Raw genomic sequence first — 20311 nt, 5'->3', positions numbered from 1 at the left:
CTCTTAGCTCTGCCAAACTTTCAGCCAAAGTTTGGAAACTTCTTGGGGAGGGTTGTCGCGGGAGCCGTTGGGGCGGCGGGGGCGAGCTTGGGGTGAGGGGGTGCCTGGCTGGGGGAGCTCAGGCAGAGAGAGGGGGTGTCTGGGGGGGGAGTCTAGGGGCTGCAGAGGGGGCGAAGCGGGGGGCAGGGGGTGCTCAGCCGTCGCCCTCTCTGGCTCCTGCTGCCGGCCGGGGATGCGCGCGCAGGGCTGCGGGCTCTCTGCGCTGCTGCTGCTGCTGCTGCTCCCGCTGGCTCCGGGGCCGCTGCCCGGCCGGGCTGGCCCCGGGGCGTTGTCCGAGCTGCGGGTCCGGGTGCGGCTGCCCGATGGGCAGGTGACGGAGGAGAGCCTGCAGGCGGACAGCGACGCCGACTGCATCAGCCTGGAGCTGCGCAAAGGGGACGGGACCCTCGTCACCCTCACCGCCGACTTCCGACAGGTACGGGGGGCAGGACCCAGCATGGGGGGCCGGAGGGCTCGGACCCCCACAGAGGGGGACAGGGGGCTCGGACCCCCACAGAGGGTGGCAGGACCCCCATAGAGGGGGGCGGGGGGCTCGGACCCCCATAGAGGGTGGCAGGACCCATCATGGGGGGGGCGGGGGGCTCGGACCCCCACAGAGGGTGGCAGGATGCGGAATGGGGGGCTCGGACCCCCACAGAGGGTGGCAGGACGCGGAATGGGGGGCGGGGGGCTCGAACCCCCACAGAGGGTGGCAGGACCCAGGATGGGGGGGGGGGCTCAGTCTCTCCCTGCTCCCAGAAAATAATGGATCTGGTCTGGGAGGCTGGAATGGGTCTTAAACTCCCCAGGGTCCAGGGCGTATCCCAATGGGGAGGGATTTGGTGACCTCTGAGCTTACCCCCACCGGGAATCCTCCTGGGCTGGGGAATCTGAGCTGAGCCCCACATGGGGCTGGGGCACCTTTGGAGCCCTCAGTAGCTGTAGCAGAGGGATGGGAGTGTGTGTGCGGGGGGGGGGGGGGGTGCATGGACCTTTTCTCCTCTGTGTGGCTGAGGAGCTGGCCCTGCCCCCATTACCAAACCAGGGAGAGAGGAGCAGATTTTTGTTCCCTTCCAGGGGCTTGGGGAGAATGCCCCCTGCTGAGGCTGCGTCCCCTCCTTTCCACTAGCCCAGCAGGGAATGGAGATGGGTAAGGGTCTCACTGCTGGCAGACTGTCCTCTTCCCTTCTGGTACCACCACATCTCCATTACCTCTTGGGGATCTGACCCATGGACTTGACCCTTCCCCAGCACCATGGAGTAAGGGATGGAGGCCAGATCTCCTGCAGGGGACACTGCCCCCATCCCATCAGCCTGGAAGAACATGCTGCTAATGGTCCTCCCCCTTTCCCTCTTCCCCCAGCCCTGTGGAGAGGAGCTATGGGATAATCCAGAGTGTATTTTGTTTATCTGGCCTCCCCGCTGGGATGGAGCAGATCAAAGGGCTACAGCCTGGGAACACTGGACATGACTTCTCATGGGAGACCAGTGGAGTGAGCTGAGCGGTTCTGTGTTTATAGAGACTCTCAGGCAGGAGTGGCAAGTCAGGAGTCTGCTTTACATGGGGGAGGTGGAGTGGGGTAGTGTTTGTGTGGAAAGGCCAGCCTGCTCTGTAACAAGTTCTGTGCCAGGGTAGGTCCCAGTGTGGTTCTCATTTATAAATTTAAATGCTCTTTTAAAGGCAGATGAATGTCATTCCCCCACTTTATAGCTGGGGGAAACTGAGGTGCGGAGCAGGGAAGGAACTTGACTCTGAGGCAGGACAGCAGCAGGGCCAGGGATGGAAGCTAGGCCAATGCCCTATCTTTCCCTGAATCTGTCCTATTGATAGCTCAGCGTGGCAGGTGTGTTTATCTGTGGTTGGGAGTGATGGGATCTCCCCTGCCTTTAGGAGCTGGGGGTATTTCAATCGGTGAAATGGGATCCCTTCTATCTTTTGGAGGAGAGGGGTGGTTCTGTCTCAGTAGGATACAGCCTTCTTTATATTTTGTGGGGTAGCCTTTATAGGTTGGGTCGTCTCTGGGTAGAACAGCACTTTGGGGTGTTTCCATCCTTCTGTGGAATCGGATGAGCAATTTCTGTCTCCACGTGGGGTGGATCACTGGGGTGTGTTGGAGGACTGGCCAGTGAGTTGGGGGCAGAGGAGTGCTCTCCGGGATTGCAGCTGCAGTGAGGGTGAGGGGACAAACTCTGACGTTGGTTAAAGGAAAGGGTGACTTTCCCCTTTTCCCTCCCCCCCACATCCATTTTGGTACAAGAGGGAGTCTATGCAGGGGAGCTGCCATTCTCTCTGAAATGAAGCGTGAGAGCCCATAGCACATTGCAGCAGAAGGGATTGTCTGTGCTAGATGGACTTCTCTGGAGTCTGTGCCGAGCATGAGCAGATGCCATGGATTTTTCCATTCCACTAAATGGTGCACCGGAAACGGCATTCTCTTTACTGCTTTGTGTAGTGATCAGTTGGGGGTGGTTAGTGTTGTTTTGTCCCAGCCCTTATTTCAGGACTGTTTACTCTGGTTTCAAGTGAAAGGAAACTAATATCTAAACTGTAATGGGTATCCTGCCCAGACCTGCTGAGAGCCTTGGAGTCTTGCAGCTATCTATATGGGCAGTCATCACCCCCTAAACCTCCATGCTCAGCAACGTATAAGATTTTCTCACACACACACCCATCCGCAATACAACATTTGCTCACAAGTCCCTTCTTAGTCTCTTTTCCAGCCTATCAAATGGCCTCAGTTCGAGAGTTGGAGGGTCTCAGCCCAGTTCCTTGGAGCACATGCCGTATCTCAACCCACCTCCTTCCTCAGTTGTCACAAGTTAAACCTTCTTCTCTGCAAGAACTAAATGGACCGGGGAATCTGAAATCACATCCTATTCTAACAATGGTCTCTCCATGTCAGGGATAAGGCAAATGGGCAGGGGATGGTGGTAGGAGGGAAGTTTGCTGTCCGTGCTATGGGGAAAGCTGCCAGGCTGCCAAGCCAGCACCTTTCTTCAGCACTAATAAGTTACACTTAAGTATCAGTGATTGCTGGGTGCTGTACAACACACAGAAGTAAACAGCCCCTCCCCCAAGGAACTTATACTGTAAAAGACACATAGAAGATGGGATGCCCTGGGAAGCTCAGAGAAGGGAGTTAAAATCCATAATCAGTCCAAATTGTGTATCACTGCACTTTTTTTTGCCAAGGAAAATCCATGCACTTTCCAGATCCTCTAGACAGACTACGGGGGCTGTGGATGCCCCCATGGGAGCTCTGGATGCCACGTGGTGAAGTGCTGATGCTGCTGTTCATTCCGGCATCCCTCCCCACCCCTTCATCTCTCCTGAAGATTTGCACATGAGACTTGTCTGCAAATCTGAAACCTGCAAGAAAACCTCTCCCCATACTCAAAGCACTCAGGGGACAGTTCTTAATTTGACATCAGCTCAGAGCTGGAATGTAATTTTTTTTTTTTTAATGGCTTCGCTGGAACATGGTTAAAGGGGGAAAAAACAGCCAGATGTAACAACCTGAGAAATAGAATTTACAATGCCGTGAGTAACCATGAGAGCTGCCTGCCTGCTGGGGATCCCATCCAGACCTGTTTTCCTGGCCTCTCACAGCCATTACCATGTTTAACTCTGTTCTGCTCTGGTGCCCTGTTCCATGGTGTTTCACAACTTCCCCTTGCCGGCGAGAAGCCCTTGCGTTGTTCTCCTCTGGAAATGCAGATAGGGTTGTTGATCTGCGTTTCTCAGTCTAGTTTTGTGGTTACAATGCGGCCAAAATGCTGGCTTTTCACACAAATGATTTTTCCAGTTCCCTGCCTTGTGCGGGGGAAGAATCCTGCTTCCCTTCTCCCCACCCATCTGTTGATGGAAAATGGTAGGTTGTGAAATCAAGAGGAAGGATGGCTACTGGTTAGGGTGCCAACCTGGGATTTGGGGGACCTGGTTCTGCCATTGACTCTGTGTGTTCCAGATGGGGATACTTCCTGATCAAGATTGCAAGGCACACAGATACCGTGCTAATGGGAAGCCATATAAGTACCTAAGCACCATCTCTAGAATAATCTCCCTAGGGATACAGTATGAGCTTGATCCCTTGGGACTTTCAAAACAAGACTGGACCTGTGCATTGTATTGGCGGGAACAAGCCTGTACTGTCCCCGGGGAAGTTATTGCACAATCTAATCTGTTGGTATCTGCTGTGATATGACTATCACCATGAAAACCATTTGTTCAACCAGCTCTTTCCCTGTGTTAATTGCGTGATGTTCACCCTGATGCAGAGGGGTTTGAGGCTTATGCAGTACTTAACTGCATTTATGCCCTGTCTTGAGGCCGGACATGGGACTTTAGTGGTGCTTGCCCGCAGCTTCTGCATGCGGGGAATTTTTCTCCCATAGAGGATTGAAACTGAAAGTATTTTATAAATCCAATTGACCTTTTGCCACTTCAGTTTACTTCTTGCACTTCATTTATCCTGCCAATGAAACCCATGATCCGATTCCCACCCACTGCGACTCTTGGCCACAGCAGCACCCAGGGAAACACCCCCAGTGCTACCCTGCTGCCCACCCCCACTGAGAGGCATGTCAGGGATTGGAAGGATGGTAGCTGCACCACTCTGTGCTCCAGCAATTCTGCGCTGTGGAGCAGTCTGTAGGCAGCAGTGAGTTAGAGAAGCCATGGGGCTGCTCGGGGATTTACTGGCCATTGGAGCAGCACAGAATCTGGGCGATAAATACGTGGCATTAAAGCAGACTTTCTGAGTGTGGTTCATTTCATGTTCTGGTTCTCCAAGGCGGCGGGCTCTGGTTGGTAAGGCATTAGACTGCATCTCCGGACGCGTGGATTCTGATCCCGGCTCTGCTACTGAGCTGCTGGGTGACCTTGAGCAAGTCACTTCACCTCTCTGTTTCCCTTTCTGTAAAATGAGGACAATAATGCGTTCCCCACCTTTATCAACTGCTTTGAGAGCGATGGGTGAAAAGTGCTGTAAACCCTAAGTGTGTATTGGTATTTATTACCAGGCACCGGTGCCTGAGATGTCTGGGTTTTTAGCACTGCAGGGGAATTGCTGAAGTAACAATAAACACCTCACTTCATTGCATTTTTGAAGGAATGAAGCATTTCTGTTTCTATTTTATGGCTGGTTGTTATTTAAAAAAATAACAACAACCTGGCAGCATCTCTGCAGAAGTGGTTGGGTTTTCACACTGCAGTCTGGGAATGGGGTGGGTGGCTTATGGTGGAGTCAGCACAAGGATGCAGGTAATTCTTTGTCCTTATAATTACTCGCAAATTAGTGCATAGAGCTGCATGGGGAGAGGACAGACGATTTTAACCCTTGCGATGCCAGGAACTTCAGGTTGCCAACAGGCTGCTGGTGTTGTATTCAAGGCGAGTAATTATTTGGAAAAAATAAGAAGATTCACACAAGAACCAAGACAAAAATTATGCAGTGTCAGATTGGTACCTATATTTATATGCTTCTGACACTTGGCAAATGCTAGGAGCCTACAACAGAAAATTTAACGCATTCCATCAGCGATGCTTGCAGAGAACACTTGGTGTTGTGTAATGGGATAAAGTAACTAATGCTGATGTATTACAAAGGAGTGGCCAACAAACTGTAGAGACAATGGTTTGCGAAAGAAGGCTGAAGTGGTTTGGGCATGTTGTACAGATGTCAGGAAAAAACCATATTCCTTAGACAAGCCCTTGCCTTGATACCAGGTGGTGGAAGACGGAAAAGAGAAGGACAACAGATGACCTAAGAAAAAAACCCATTGAGAAAGATGCCACTGTCATGGAAGCAGACTCCACTGGAGCAAGAAACGTGGCATTAGACAGACAGTGGAAATGCTGGATTGCCTCGTGTCACAAGGCATGAGAACATTGAATCTACTATTGGTGTCTGTGCTTAAGGCCGCTGCCACATCCGGGCTCCATTGTGCCAGGTGCTGTACAAACATGGAGTAGACAGCCTCCGCCCCCAAAAGTTTATGCATTCAGTTTGAGAAACCCGCTCTTCCCGAATTTCCTCCCCTGTGGATATCAAGAATATCCTAATTAATGCTGGTAAAATCGTGGAAGGGATATTAAATCTCTTGCTTCAGGGCTTAAGCTGGCCTCTGACTTTAGAGATGAGGATGAGACCTAATGTGGAGGTGCGTGGGGGGCAGTTCATCCTACATCTGCTACTGCAGGGTTCTTGCACCTGCCTCTGAAGCAGCTGGAGATGGCCACTGTCACTCACAGGAGACTGGCCTTGGATGATCCTTGGGTCTGATCCAGCCTGGCGATTCCTGTATTCCCCTAGGAAATTTGTCACCTGTAGCCAGGTGTCGCATTTGGGGGCTATAAGGTGTTTAGACAGCTAAGGATTGGGGCAGGAGGATGTTGCTTTCTTTGGGGTGTGCTCACTCCCTTGCTTGTGTGTGTATGTGACCAGCAGGCATAGGCAGGGTGCTGGAACGATTTTTATAGTGAGGGTGCTGAAAGCCATTGAACAAAACCATAGACCCTGCATATGATGGAAGCATTTGGTTTTCTATTATTACTTCAAGCCAAGGGGCACTGCCTTACCCCGAGCCTCCCTAATTCTATTTGGAGAGGGAGAATGCATAGCAACGTTATAAATCCTGCTCTTGGGTTGCTAGAATGCATGGTGTCACTGGCTGGACCCTCTCCCATTTAGCTGCACTGTACTATAATTGCCTCTGTCCTGGGATGTGATTTCCAGCTTTCTGGCTGGAACTTTTTCCATGCTTCAGAGGCATTGTTTCACAGAAATCTCTGCAGAGGCAGGATTTTCAACAGCAGAACCCAAGCTGCAGAACCGTGCTGTTCTGCGTGCACTTTTCAAAGGCTTCCTAATGGTGCCTTGGGACTCCATCAGAGAACAGATGACACCAATTCCCTGCAAGTTACTGTGAGATAATAGGAGGCTTTTTAACTCTCTCCATAGGAGGGATGGAGCAATTTGGGAGTTGTAACCAGGCAGACTAGAAACCACGATTCAAGCTCTCCACAGGTCTCCCTCTGTGACGTTAAACATTAAAGAGTTTAATGTTGCATTATTAAAATACGGATTTTCTAGGGATTTGGTATTGGAGGGGGGGGCAGTTCACTAGGATTCTGAGTTGGTGGTTATCCTGGGGGGTAGTGCTGCAGTCTGAAAACACTGTATTTTAATCGAGACGATCGTTTGAACAGCGAGAATGATTCTTTTTTATCTGATACTGTTTATTGGTCTGGTAAGCTGAGCACAGGACTGGAAGGCCACAACTCCTGAGTTCTAGTTCCACTTTTGCCACTGATTGACTACTCGGCCATGGGCCACTGATTTGTGCATTCCTCATCCTTTAGGTGTTTAGCATCAGATGTTTAGAGCTTGATTTTTTTTGAGAGTGCCCACAGCTCCCATTGACTTCACTTGGAGTTCCAGGTGCTCCCTACTTACCAAACCAGACCCATTATGAGGCACCAAAAATGGAGGCATCTGAAATTGCCACGCTTGCAAATGTGGCCTTAACCTCTGAACCACAAAGTCCCTATTTGTAAAGCATTGTTCTTCTCTAGAGTACCTCACATGGATTTCATGATGATCCATCAGTTAATGCTTGTGAAGTGTTTTGGAAACCTAAAGCATCGTGCAAGTGCTAAGCGCTATTTATTTCAGTTTTGCAGTAACTGATCCAACTTTCCATTACAAACAAGGGACTCTGGTTGCTTTGAGTTTTACCCACACAACCCAGTTAGATCTTTTTTACTTGAAGAACATGATAGAAGAGTAACACCCACTATCACCACACCAGCCAAATTCTGCTTTTGCATCTACCTGTCTTAGGTACTTACCTGGTATCTCAGCATCTCACAACCCTTGGTATATTTATCCTCATAACTCTGCTGTGAGGCAGGGCAGTGCTATTATCTCCATGTTACAGATGGGCAACTGAGACACAGAGTGGCTAGGTGACTTGCCCATGGTCAAGCAGGGTAGAGCAGGGGATTGAACTCAGGTGTCCCAAGTCCCTGGATAGCACCCTAATCACCTTCCTTCCTCTGTGGACGTACACAGTCCCCCTTTGCGCTCAATAGGAGCCAAGCATGTGAATCACTTTCCTAAAAGCTTTTGTTTCTTGAGGACTGGTTTGCTCCACTCAACGTGGAACTGAGATAGGGTGACCAGATGTCCCGATTTTATAGGGACAGTCCTGATTTTGGGGGCTCCTATTACCCCCCCGTCCCGATTTTTCACACTTGCTGTCTGGTCACCCTAAACTGAGAAATTCAGCTCAGATCTAGCCATGCTTGGCCCTTAGTCCCTGTTGGGAAAGGCCTAAAAGCAGCCTGAATTGCCCCCTCATCCCAGAAGATGGTCCCTGTAGGAGAGGGATGAGGCCGGGTTTGAGGAGCAAGGAGATGGAATGAGGAAAGAATAAATGGAGGACAAGGGGGCTCCTCCAAACTGGAAGTCCTCTAGTGGAGTGTAATGGGGTTCGGTCACTGCAGGAGCCCCTCCTTGTGGCCAGGTGGGGCAGCTCTTTCCCTCTGGTGCCCCATGCTGACAATCACTCCATCACTGGGTGGTCTCTTCTGTAACTCATCTCTCCGGCTTTTGTCACTGTATTAACGTCCACCCATTTTGGGGTAACAAAGCTCAACAAACAAAAGTCCCCCAAAGGACTCCTAAACCTCATATCAGGTCTGCAGCCCCTGACTCTGGGCCCAGTGATCACCGCATCCCTCCGGGCTCTGAATTATCCATATCTCCTTCTGTCAGGGGGCTTCATGCCCCCTTCCCAGTGGCTGGTAGAGGAACCCAAGCACTCCCTCTTCTCTAGGTTCCAGCCCAGGAATCCTGTAACCAACAGCCAAAGTCTGCACATTTCTACCCCTTGGTGCAGTTTCCCTGGGCTTCTTCCTACCCAGTCTTCTCAGGCTTTCTTCCCTGCAACTTCTCTGCGTTGACCCTTCTTTCAGGGCTAGGATCCCTGGGCTCATTCTCCCCCTGGGTTTCCTCCTCCCAACGTCTCTGTTCCCAGAGAGTGACTGCAGACTCCCTCCCTGGAGCCCCCTTCTGAGACAAACTTCCTTCTTTATCAGAACCAGCCTGCTCTTGCCCAGCTGGATTTCATGATCAGCTGAGCGTGGCTGTCCCTCCAGGTGCAGCCAGGTGGCATAAGTGGCCTCGCAGGCCCACATTAACCCATTCTTGGCCTGGTGGGCTACATGCCCCACCAGTATGGGCCTGGGGGACCTGCTACACCTTTCTCATTGGGCAAAAGGGCTTCCCCCCAGGGCAAGGATGTGGCTTCGGTATAGCAGTTAGGAGGAGCTCTAGGGCTGCCTGTTCTTTAGCTTCACCAAGCAGTGTGAAGCCAAAATCTAAACAATGGTAGTAACTGTACTAACCACACCTAGGTTCAGACACACTGGTCAGGGGTTGCCAGCACCTCCTGAAAGGGTTAATGTGGAGAGTCCTTGAGAGAACATATCTCGGGAGGTTCAGGTGTCCTGTTGGAACTTGTTCCCATGCTGGGAAGTTTTACAGAAATCCCTGGCTGGTAACCGTACTGTGCCCTCCGTTGACTTGGCCAGGAACTCACTCAGCACTGAGTCACCTCACTCCTCTGGCGGGACCGGCAGTGAGGGGGCTGGGGTTGCAGTCAGGAGGAGGAGCAATTACCATCACCACTCTCTGCACTTCTGTAATACTACAGTAGTGTTTCCCAGTAACTCTTACTGGGGTATATTTGCACCCAGGGCTCTGCCGCCTTTTATCAATTGGGTCTCATTGCGACGACTAGCGTCCCTTGAGGAAGAGTGAAGGGAGGTCCGAGGCAGTGACCCAGGCTAGGCTTAGGACCTAGAATCTGCTCTCATGGGGTCTGTCTACACTGCAGCCTCCCAGACAGACCGCACAAGGAGGACTCTAGCTAGCGCACTAAGACTAGCAGTGCGAACATTGCAACCCCCTGGGTCTGAGCTCGGGTGGCTAGCCCGAGTCTCCACTAGAGCCACGACATCCACGCTGCTATTTTTAATGCTCAAGCTTGAGTCCAGCTAGCATGAGTCTGTCTACCCAGGCTGGGAGGCTCACCCCCAGCTGCAGTGTAGACATGCCCCCGGAGCATTAATCCTCTAACCACCTCTCTGCCCTGGATTCTGCCCGGGTCTCCCTGCTGGCTCACTGAAGACTTGGCCACCATAGCCGAGAGGCCTGAGCCCAGTGGGAGGCAGCCGCGGCTCTGAGGAAATTGGTCACCAATGTGGCGCAAGGATTGTCGTTCTAGACTCTGAGACTTCCGGGGTGGGAGTTGGATGGTGGCAGGCGAGGCCATGCAGGGCCGACGTCCTGCTGTCTCTGATGCGGTGAAGCCAGGGGCGGTGGGTGGGACGTGGTTTATTTAGATCCATCTCAGGCAGCCAGGCTAAAGCCTTTCCGATTCTGCTGATGGAGTATTGGGAGAGGGAAGGGCTGGCAGAGGAGCGCAGGGCTCTCGCCGAGCCTGGCATGTAGAATTCACAGGGAGAACTCTGGAAGGGGAATAATGCAGGTCGGTGGGGGAGGGAGGGACGGGGGAGGGCGGTGCTGTTGTCTCATGGACAGTACAATGGAAGGGGCAGTTAATTCGTGAAGACCCCTTCGGATATCCTGCCTGCATCTACTTCCCCTCTTGTGTGATCTCCTTTCCCGCTGCTCTCCTCCTCCCAATCCCTCTCTGCCCCATTTCCCTGCCCTGTTACCCCCTTCTTCTCTATCCCTCTTCTTCCTCCTTTCTCTGCTGCAGGATCTCCCTGGCCCTCCTGTATTTTCTTTCTCTTCGCCCCCACTTTTCTATTTCTCTGCTTCGTCCCTAGCCTTTTGTCCCACCTATGAGCCCCTTTAACGAAGATGCTTGCAGCGATCCAGACAAGAGGCCCTCCAGTTCCCTTGGCTCTGGCCACATGGAGACCACGGTCTATAAATCACCGAGCACACACAGCCGGGTAGATAAATATTTAGATTGGCTCCGGCGGCGGGGCTGGGTCACAGACTCTCCGGTGTGATGGGAACGAGCTCACAGGGGAGGGAGGAGGGGAAACAGATTGAAGCTGCACACAGAAAGACCAAATAGCAACGGGAGTGGACCCGGGAGTGTGTGTCTGAGGATGATGCCGGCAAGGCAGGATGAGACAGGGTCTGAGAGAGCCGGGGGCTTTGTTAATTTGCGGCCCCCACTCTCCTGCAACTCCAGCCGGTTGTGTGTCCATGTGGGGTCAAACCCACACTGATTTACCCCCCATGCAATCCCGTTGAAACCCCTGGCATCACGGGTGGGTAGATTGATTCAGAATCCAGCCCTACGTGTTAAAGTGTCATCTCACATTTCCCTTCCCCTCTTCCTGGGCATCAGGGCTAAATTTGTCTGAGGTGTAAGCAGGCTCATGCCAGACTTCAACCCTATACCACTGGGTCGGGTGACGTTGTGCCTGCTTCTACTAGCCCTGAACTTGCTCCTCCAGCTCGCCCAGGTGCACAGATTGCCAGTGCATTTGTGTAACTGTTCCTGCTTTCGTTTAACGGCAGGGTTTGAACCTGGGACCATCAATGCTAAAATCATGAGCTTCATCCACTTCTCCTAATGGCTTTCAGCTGTTAGAAGCAGCAATAGACTCATGGACCAGCCATTAGAGAGACAAAGACCCAGTTATTGAGGTACACGTATCTTTGGGCAGGTAGATCAAGAAGAATTCTGCAGTTCCACAAGATCTCCATGTCAGTCTGCAAAACTCACCTTCAACCTGGAGATTTAATTTTTTTCTAATCCCTTGCCCATGGGCAGCTAAATTTTCAGATTTTATTGTCTGGCAAAAAAAAAATGTGGCTGGCTCACTGTCAGCCTTGAGTCTCATTTTTCTCGAGTAAATTAAAGTGAAATATCATTCTGTTTGGGACTGTTGGGTGGTTCATTTTTATTTGCTGGAGCCTCACTCGGCCTTGCATGTCGTGGAAGATCAAAGCGGAAGAGCTCAAATCAAAACCACTCGGCCTAAATTTAGAAGACTCTACAGTGAATCTGGGCCGTACCACCGGGGCCAGGTTTAGACAAGACCCTTCTCATTAGAGTAATTGAAAAACAGGATGAATTTTTTCCCCCCACAAACATTTTTGTGCAAATTTCATCCTTTCTTTTTTTCTGGGTTAAAATTGGAAATGTTGGCAGTTTCCCTCTACCCTACTTCCCCCGCCCCGCTTTTGTGCTGCTTCATCCATCGCTTTAGGCTTGTAATTCCAGATTTCAGGAAAGATCATCGCGCTCTGACTTTTATTTTGGAAAAGATACTTTCAAATCTTGCTCTTGAAGACCCAAAAGACCACAGCGGCTTCTAGCTCTGAGTGATGCCTTTAAAGCCACTGAGAGTCATTTCAGGGGTATCCCCTGTGCGTGGTGGGTTGCCAGTCAAGCCCAAGGACTGGAGGCAGTGATAAAAAATGATCAAGTTTGTGGACTAATTGGATTTTTTTTCTTTTAAATTCCCTCTATTTCCTGCTTCTCTTGTTCAGTTTCCATTTAATAAGTACACCCAGCAAAATCCCTGCTCCGGCCATTGGAAGGGAGCCACATCTCAATCTGCAGCTGTTCTTTCAGCTGTCCAGATGTGCGCTGAATTCCACATCCTTTTGTTTTCTGTAGGTGGGAGAGGAGACAGTGAGTAAGTTGAGGAATATATGAACTGGCCCAGATGGTAGCTCCAGACAGGACATTGCTCAGAGCTTTGATTCCTGCTCTGGACAAAAGGAGGTCTCGTCCCAAACCTTGTGAGCCAGGTAACAGGAACACCCCAGAGATCCTAAGGGGGAAAGGTCTTCTCAGCAGCTTGGCGTCCCTCTTCCTGGTCAGTGCGGCTTCTGCTCACACTCCCATGGAGGTTGGTCTTAACCGCAGTGTTCTTCGGTGGATTCCAAAGGAAGTGAATAGTATTCCACTCCTCTGCTAGGGAAATGCTGCCACTGTGACATAATTCATTCTGTAAGTGAATTTAGCTCTGGAGAATGGTGCCAGATTAACAGCCAGGACACACACAATCTCTGTCCATAGAACAGATACAGCAAAGAAAACAAGCTTTCCACCCCAGCCCACCCACACACTGGCCCGCTAACGTACCTCCATCTTGACCTGGGAGAGCCTCCTCTTAGGATGAGAATTCAGTATCCATGAGCCATTCAGTCCTTGGCCTCGCTGCTGAAGTGCCCAGCGTGGGTGTTAATTTAGTTTCCAAATGTGATGGGATTTTTGTGATGTAGACATCCGTCCCCTAGGGACTGGACTGCGATCATTTCACACAGGCCACCAAACATAAGAACATAAGAAAGGCCGTACTGGGTCAGACCAAAGGTCCATCTAGCCCAGTATCTGTCTACCGACAGTGGCCAATGCCAGGTGCCCCAGAGGAAGTGAACCTAACAGGCAATGATCAAGTGATCTCTCTCCTGCCATCCATCTCCATCCTCTGACGAACAGAGGCTAGGGACACCATTCTTACCCATCCTGGCTAATAGCCATTTATGGACTTAGCCACCATGAATTTATCCAGTCCCCTTTTAAACATTGTTATAGTCCTAGCCTTCACAACCTCCTCAGGTAAGGAGTTCCACAAGTTGACTGTGCGCTGCGTGAAGAAGAACTTCCTTTTATTTGTTTTAAACCTGCTGCCTATTAATTTCATTTGGTGACCCCTAGTTCTTGTATTATGGGAATAAGTAAATAACTTTTCCTTATCCACTTTCTCAACATCACTCATGATTTTATATACCTCTATCATGTCCCCCCTTAGTCTTCTCTTTTCCAAACTGAAGAGTCCTAGCCTCTTTAATCTTTCCTCATATGGGACCCTCTCTAAACCCTTAATCATTTTAGTTGCTCTTTTCTGAACCTTTTCTAGTGCTAGAATATCTTTTTTGAGGTGAGGAGACCACATCTGTACACAGTATTCGAGATGTGGGCGTACCATGGATTTATATAAGGGCAATAATATATTCTCAGTCTTATTCTCTATCCCCTTTTTAATGATTCCTAACATCCTGTTTGCTTTTTTGACCGCCTCTGCACACTGCGTGGACATCTTTAGAGAACTATCCACGATGACGCCAAGATCTTTTTCCTGACTCGTTGTAGCTAAACAATTGTCAGGTGGTCTCTGTCAGCCTGAGCTGGATTTATGCTGCTGCTCCAGCAGTGAAATGCTCCTGCATCTCCCGTTACCAATCTCCCTGTGATGCCAAAACATGAAAAAGAGCCTTTGTCATGGAGAGTATCCTGCCTCTTTCCACCTGCTTCTCAGGAGCTGGTGTTTTTCTCTCTCCGTCCAGTATGTTCTTACCAGTGATGTTCCAAAGGAGTGAGTCCCCTTTATCTCTTCCTCCCGCCAAGGACTTGAATGCCCTCAAAGCAAAGAGCCAGCTCCTCCTATGGCATAAATTGGCATCGCTTCATAAAGTCAATGGAGCCTGTTCTGACTTACACCAGATGTGGCTCTGGCCCAGAGAGCTTTTTCTTATAGAACAAAGTTTTTGTGAGTCCTCAGTGGAGTAGCTAAGCGCCAGTGTCCTGAGCTGAACTTTGACACACAGATGACTTCTTAACCAGATGCAGGCCCTAGCTGCAAGAATCCTGGGCTAGAATTCTCTGGCCTGGGCTATGTAGGAGGTCAGATGAGATTTGTCATAATGGGTCCCTTCTAGCCTTAAAATCTATTAATTTCGTCTCTGCTCTGCCCTTTGTTGGGTCCAGAGATGAGCATCCTGTTGGCTGGCCCGTAGCCCCACACGCCCTGATGCCGAGTGCCAAGGAGTGGGTGGGGAGGAGCCGGAGTAGCATCAGGGTAGCAGAATCCACGGTAGATAGAGTGTGGCGCTGTCATGCTGGGAAGAGCGGGTCAAAGGTTTTTCTTGTGCACTGAGAGCCGAGGGGAAGGGGATTTACCTTGTTTAACAGCTTGCTGATGAGGTGAGGACCTATGCTGCAATGATGGCCCATGGTATTTTTAGTTGTTGATGGCTGGGAGCTCTGACCAGCTGCCCCCACAGGGCTACGATTACAGCTCAAAGATAGCAACTTGGAGGAAAAATGTGCCTCTCGGTTTGTACATAGTGTGAAGAGGAGGGATGTGGTGTCAGGTGTTTGTCCCTCCTGCAAGGAATGGCCGCTCTTTGACGCCAATGGACGGCGGGGGTAGGGGGGGAAGAGGAATCTTTCAATTGATTTTCCTGACTTTTGGATCAGGCCTTTACTGCAGGGATCACATATTCAAGTGCCAATTCAATGTGCCGTCCAGCCCAGAGGGGTGAAGATTCTGGATGCTCAAAACCCACTGGGAGACTTAAGTGGCAAACTCTCCACCTCTCCAATGTTCCTCGGTAGCACCACCCTGCCTGAGCTACACTGCCATCAATCTTCCCCTGGGTGCAGCTGCAAGGATTCGTCAAGGGCCAGAAGATGGACCATGTGGCCAAAAAGTCCTTCCCCCAGCCCACCTGCTCTCTGCCCGTTCCACAGGTCTAGGGGCAGAGAGTGGGTGGGAAAAGATCTCTTCAGATTTGGGGGGTGGAGGGGCTGTGGACAATGCTGCAAAGCAATCTGAGCCCTCATTGCAAACCAGTGAGGTGGTGACTCCAGAGATGGGTTGGCTGCTCCATGAACGTGTGAGCATTGCTGTCTTAGGCGGACAGAGTAGCAAACGTGTGGAGCGATCTTTGATTTGCTTTGCCAGCTAATGAAGATTCTCCTTCAGCTTGGGTTCTATGCCTGAGAGCCTGGGGCGGATACCCCAGTTTCTATCCCTATGGCCACTCCTGTGTGGTTTAGCTGGCAAGGATGATTTGTGACCCACAGGCTTGATACCCTATAGCAAAGCCGTTTTAATTTGCATACTGTAATCCTATTGGATGAGTGTCGTAAATTCTTTGAGGTTTGTATTCTGTTTAAAGTGATGACGTTGGAAACATCTCTCAGCCTGGACGCTGGCGTTGGGTTGGCTGGCTTCTTTATTTTTGTTTTTGTAACACGTTAAGAATCCCATTCCCCTGGCTGGGACACGATTTGCATCACGGGAGTGAAATACGACTTTTTAGTTTGGTCATTCCTAGCAATGAGATTTTCCCCACCCGCACCTTGTGCCTTTGCTCCATCCATGGAACAAATAATCTTTGATGCCCAGCAGAGGTTCATGTCTATTGCTGTAACTAATGGATGCTGCTGGAATAGCAGATTTGGAGGGTCATGGAATCTGTATAAATGTTTCCCCTTCGCTGATGCTGCTGAGACGTGACCAGGTGACTCATCCCTCTCATGGGTCTCTGGTGACGTCCCAAGGGACACTGAGCCGGATGCTTTCCTGTGAGCCATTTCTACCATAGCAACATCGATTCCACTGTACGTGCATCCAGCAGTTCTGCTTTCCAGTTTCCTCTGGATGACTCAGGACCCACCTCCCTCCACATCCACTTGCCTGCTGCTCTCCAGAGGGAACCTCTGTCGCCCCTCGCTGCTATCCATAGATTTTCCCACAGCCCGCTCCCCTTGCTCTCTTCTGCGATGGGATGCAGGTGGCGGATGTACTTGTCTGGACAGCAGGAAGTGAGGGCGTCCTTTCCTAGTAGATATGGGTGGGGAATTTGGAGGTGCAGGAGCAGGATATAATCTGTGGGATATTGGGGTGCAACATGAGCAGTGATGGGTGGGAAATGGGGTGTCCTCCCACGTGGTGCGGGTCTGGGGTGTACCAGTGAGGTGTCTGTTCCTGGAAGAGATGGGGAGGAATGAGGCATCCCATCCCCATAGGTGTAAGTGTGGGGTGCCCCCTATACAACAGTGGGGTATATCTAATCCCCATTGTCTCTCTTCCTTTCACTCCTTGTCCTTTCTCTCTCTCACTCTCCCTTCATTTCGCTGTAGTCTCTTACTCACTTCCTTCTGGTCACACTTCACTGGCTACTGCCAGGACCGGCTGCATGTCAGTAACAGGAAGAAGTATGAAACCTGCTGTTAAGGCCATCAATAACTCTGTCTCAATGGAGAAGAGAAGGGTGGGAGGGGAGAAGGGAATCTGTAATCTCTTGCCACCTCACTGACATTTTCTTTACAGGCCCTGGAAGGAGAAGCAGCTGCTGGCATTTACCCCCTTGGGGAGCCGTTTCTTGTCTTTAACCCTCTCCTTCCCTTCCAGGCCACTGCTGCTTCTCCGAGTCAAAGCCATGCTGCTGCACACAGCAGTAGGGTTGGGTACTCTTCAGGATAGCACCCCCTCCTGGAAGGAGATGGATCCACAGGGAGAGCTTCCCCTATCTAAGGGCCAAAACACAGCATTCTGGGTCCAACCAAAACAGGAAAGAATGGGGCACTCGCTGCAAGGGCACCCCCTATTGGTGGGGGAAGCTGAGGATCATTGATTCATAGGAGAAACTGGTGATCCCTAGAGAGTCGGTGTCACTCCTTGGTATGGAAAAGGCATACTATGAGATAGGTGTATGTGTAACACACTTGACTGGGGGCTCTGTCTGCCTCTAGTGGTGGCTGGGCCATAGATAGCGGTTGATAAACCCGCTAACGCCTTGGCTGAAAGTTTTTTAACCCAGTTCAATTCCCTGCATTGCTGGGTGGGTTGTCGGTAGTGGGGATTGAACCTGTGACCTCTGGAGCTAAAGGCATGAGCCTCTATTGCAAAAAGAGCCAGCGCTATCAGCCGGGGCTGCAACATGCTCGTTGACCTCTATCTGTAGCCTCACCACCGCTAAAGGGGGACAGTGTCACACTGAATGGGTTGCGGGTGGTTGAGTGGTTCAGGGAGGGAAGCCCATTGCTCTTTGCTCCTCCTTCATGTAGCACCAGGGACTATCTCACAGATGTGCAATGGAAGGAGGAAAAGGAACGGGGTGGTTCGGCATGCACGTCTCTCCCCCAGTGAGGCACCATCATGCCCCTTCTCCCCTGTAGGATCTCTGAAGTCCTGCTGCCAGCCCCTGAGGATTCGGGCTGGGGGACGCTGGTCAACCTTTGTGGTTTGTTTTTGGGTTTTTTTGTCAGGAGGTGAAGATTTTCCGTGCTCTGATCCTGGGAGAGCTGGAGAGGGGCCAAAGCCAGTTCCAGGCGCTCTGCTTTGTCACACGGCTTCACCGCAACGAGATCATCCCCAGCGAGTCCATGGCGAAGCTGCGGCAGGTGAGGGGCAGCCCCACGAGATGGCCTGGTGCCTCCCCCACATGTGATCCCTGGTCTCTTGGGGCTATGTGCTTTCCTGTAGGGATAAAAGCTGGTCAGGGCCCCTAACCTTTTCAGGTACTGGTCCCAATTTAGTAGCCTCAGGTCACTGGCCCAGCCAACAGTCACCACTTCCCAGTGCATACTCCAACCAGCAGTGGTTGCCCCTAACCCTAGGCTAGCGCAGCCCCCATTCCATCAGCTGGGAGGAGGAGAGCAACTGTGGCCAGGAGTGGCCAAGACCTCCACTTTGCCCCCCCTCTAAATAGGCAGCACCCATGGTGCTCCTTACTGAGGTGTCTATTCAATGCCATCTCATGGAGAAGACGCCACCTACTGAATTGCCAGCACTTCCCGCAGCCCCTGGAATTTCTCTGGAGTCTCATTCAAGTGCCGGGCAGGCCCAGCTCTGGTGTAGCTTGGAGATCAGCTGGGAATCCCAGCACAAGACAGGCCAGCTGCATGCTTATTTCTTAGGTTTGCATAAAATACTGATGTCCCAAAAAAGCTAATTTGTGGGGGAGGGGAGGAAGACGCTGACCATACTTGTTACCCATAATACAGCAGGAATTAGAGTCGATGTAACTTTCTCCTCGCCAGAAAAACCCCAAGACAGTGCGGCAGGCGGAGGAGGTGCGTGGGCTAGAACATCTCAACATGGACGTAGCGGTCAACTTCAGCAAAGGGGCTCAGCTGAGCCCCCACATTCACAACATCTGCTCGGAGGCCAAAGAGGCTATTTACACCCGAGAAGAAGACGTTAAATTTTGGCTGGAGAAAGGTAAGAATCTCCTTCCGCACTGGGCCTGCTAGCGGTAAAAGTGCGACCCGGTCTGCAAGCCACTACGATCTCCCCCTCTGCATTGTTGGGGGATAATCTGGTTCACGTCAATCCCTTACATGTGCAGCTGGAGTATTGGTGCACACAGATCCCTTGCACACTGCCTGGGGGAGGACTAGTGGTTAACTTGCTACACATCTGTTTTTCACATGCTGCTCTTCTAATGAATCCAAGCTGAGCGTGTTATTTTCTGGGGCCACATCTCCCTAGTGTGAGACCCTGCTCCTCCCACGACCCCACCTAGTTCCACATCCTAGACCTGCCTGGGCACAACTACCAGATCCTGTCCCCTGGGCACGAGAAGAACATTTGGTGACTTATGCCGAGGCCGTAAGCCAAGTGCAGGGAAGGCAATTAGTGCTAATTAAAGTGACGGCTTCTGTGATGTGGACACCTGGCAATGGGAATTGGGCTGAGCCCCCACAAACCTCGTTTCATAGAGGGGCTGATGCCTGTCACTTTCCATCACTACCTATAATCTGGGCCAGATTTGAATTGGTGCCTTAAAGGGGAGAAGGCCTATCGCCTATTCCCAGCCCCCCGAGCCACCTAGCCTGCCTGCTTCTGTATGGGCCTGTCTCCTAATGGTTCTCCACCGACCCGCCACAGCAGGAGGCAGCATCCTAAGCCATGCGCCTGTCTCTCCCTTTCCTCCCACAGGGGTGGATGGCTCCATGTTCGAGGTCTTGCCCCAGTCGGCCGACCTGCCCGACCTGCAGCGCTGCAAGTTGTGCTTGGACCGCTGGAAGCCCTGCATCTGCAGCTACTCGCTGAGCATCGAGTGGTACCCCTGCATGCTCAAGTACTGCAAGAGCCGTGATGCCAGCGGCAAGGTCTCCTCCTACAAGTGCGGCATCCGCAGCTGCCAGAAGGGCTACGTTTTTGACTATTACGTGCCGCAGAAGCAGCTGTGCCTATGGGACGAGGAGACCTAGCAGGCCCTGGCCAGGCCTTTCCAAGCGGCATCTCTTCTGCCTCCCGCTGTGACGCTCTGGCTGCCTGGATGGGGAGACGGGCCATGGAGGTGCCTTGTGCCATGAAGGATTTGTGTATGCCTCGTTCCTTCCCACTCCCCTGGGCCCCCTAATGCTGCCTCATACTGTGAAAACTGGCTCAGCTTGCCATGCATTAAGAGTGCCCTGCCCACCTCCTGTGGGCATCACTCACCTATGGCAATCTGGGACCAGATGG

General features: G+C 51.4%; 1 protein-coding gene across 1 annotated transcript; it reads left to right on the top strand.

Annotated features, from left to right (window-relative positions):
* The first annotated feature begins 232 nt into the window (after positions 1–232).
* OAF (out at first homolog) lies at positions 233–20055 on the top strand. The gene is made up of 4 exons (XM_065417449.1): positions 233–475; positions 18106–18240; positions 18880–19060; positions 19781–20055. The coding sequence occupies exons 1-4, from the start codon at positions 233–235 to the stop codon at positions 20053–20055; spliced, it is 834 nt and encodes a 277-aa protein (XP_065273521.1).
* The last annotated feature ends 256 nt before the right edge of the window (positions 20056–20311 follow it).

The sequence above is a fragment of the Emys orbicularis genome, chromosome 15 (genome assembly GCF_028017835.1).
Source record: "Emys orbicularis isolate rEmyOrb1 chromosome 15, rEmyOrb1.hap1, whole genome shotgun sequence".
NCBI lineage: Eukaryota > Metazoa > Chordata > Testudines > Emydidae > Emys > Emys orbicularis.
This window is presented reverse-complemented; position numbering and strand designations above follow the sequence as displayed.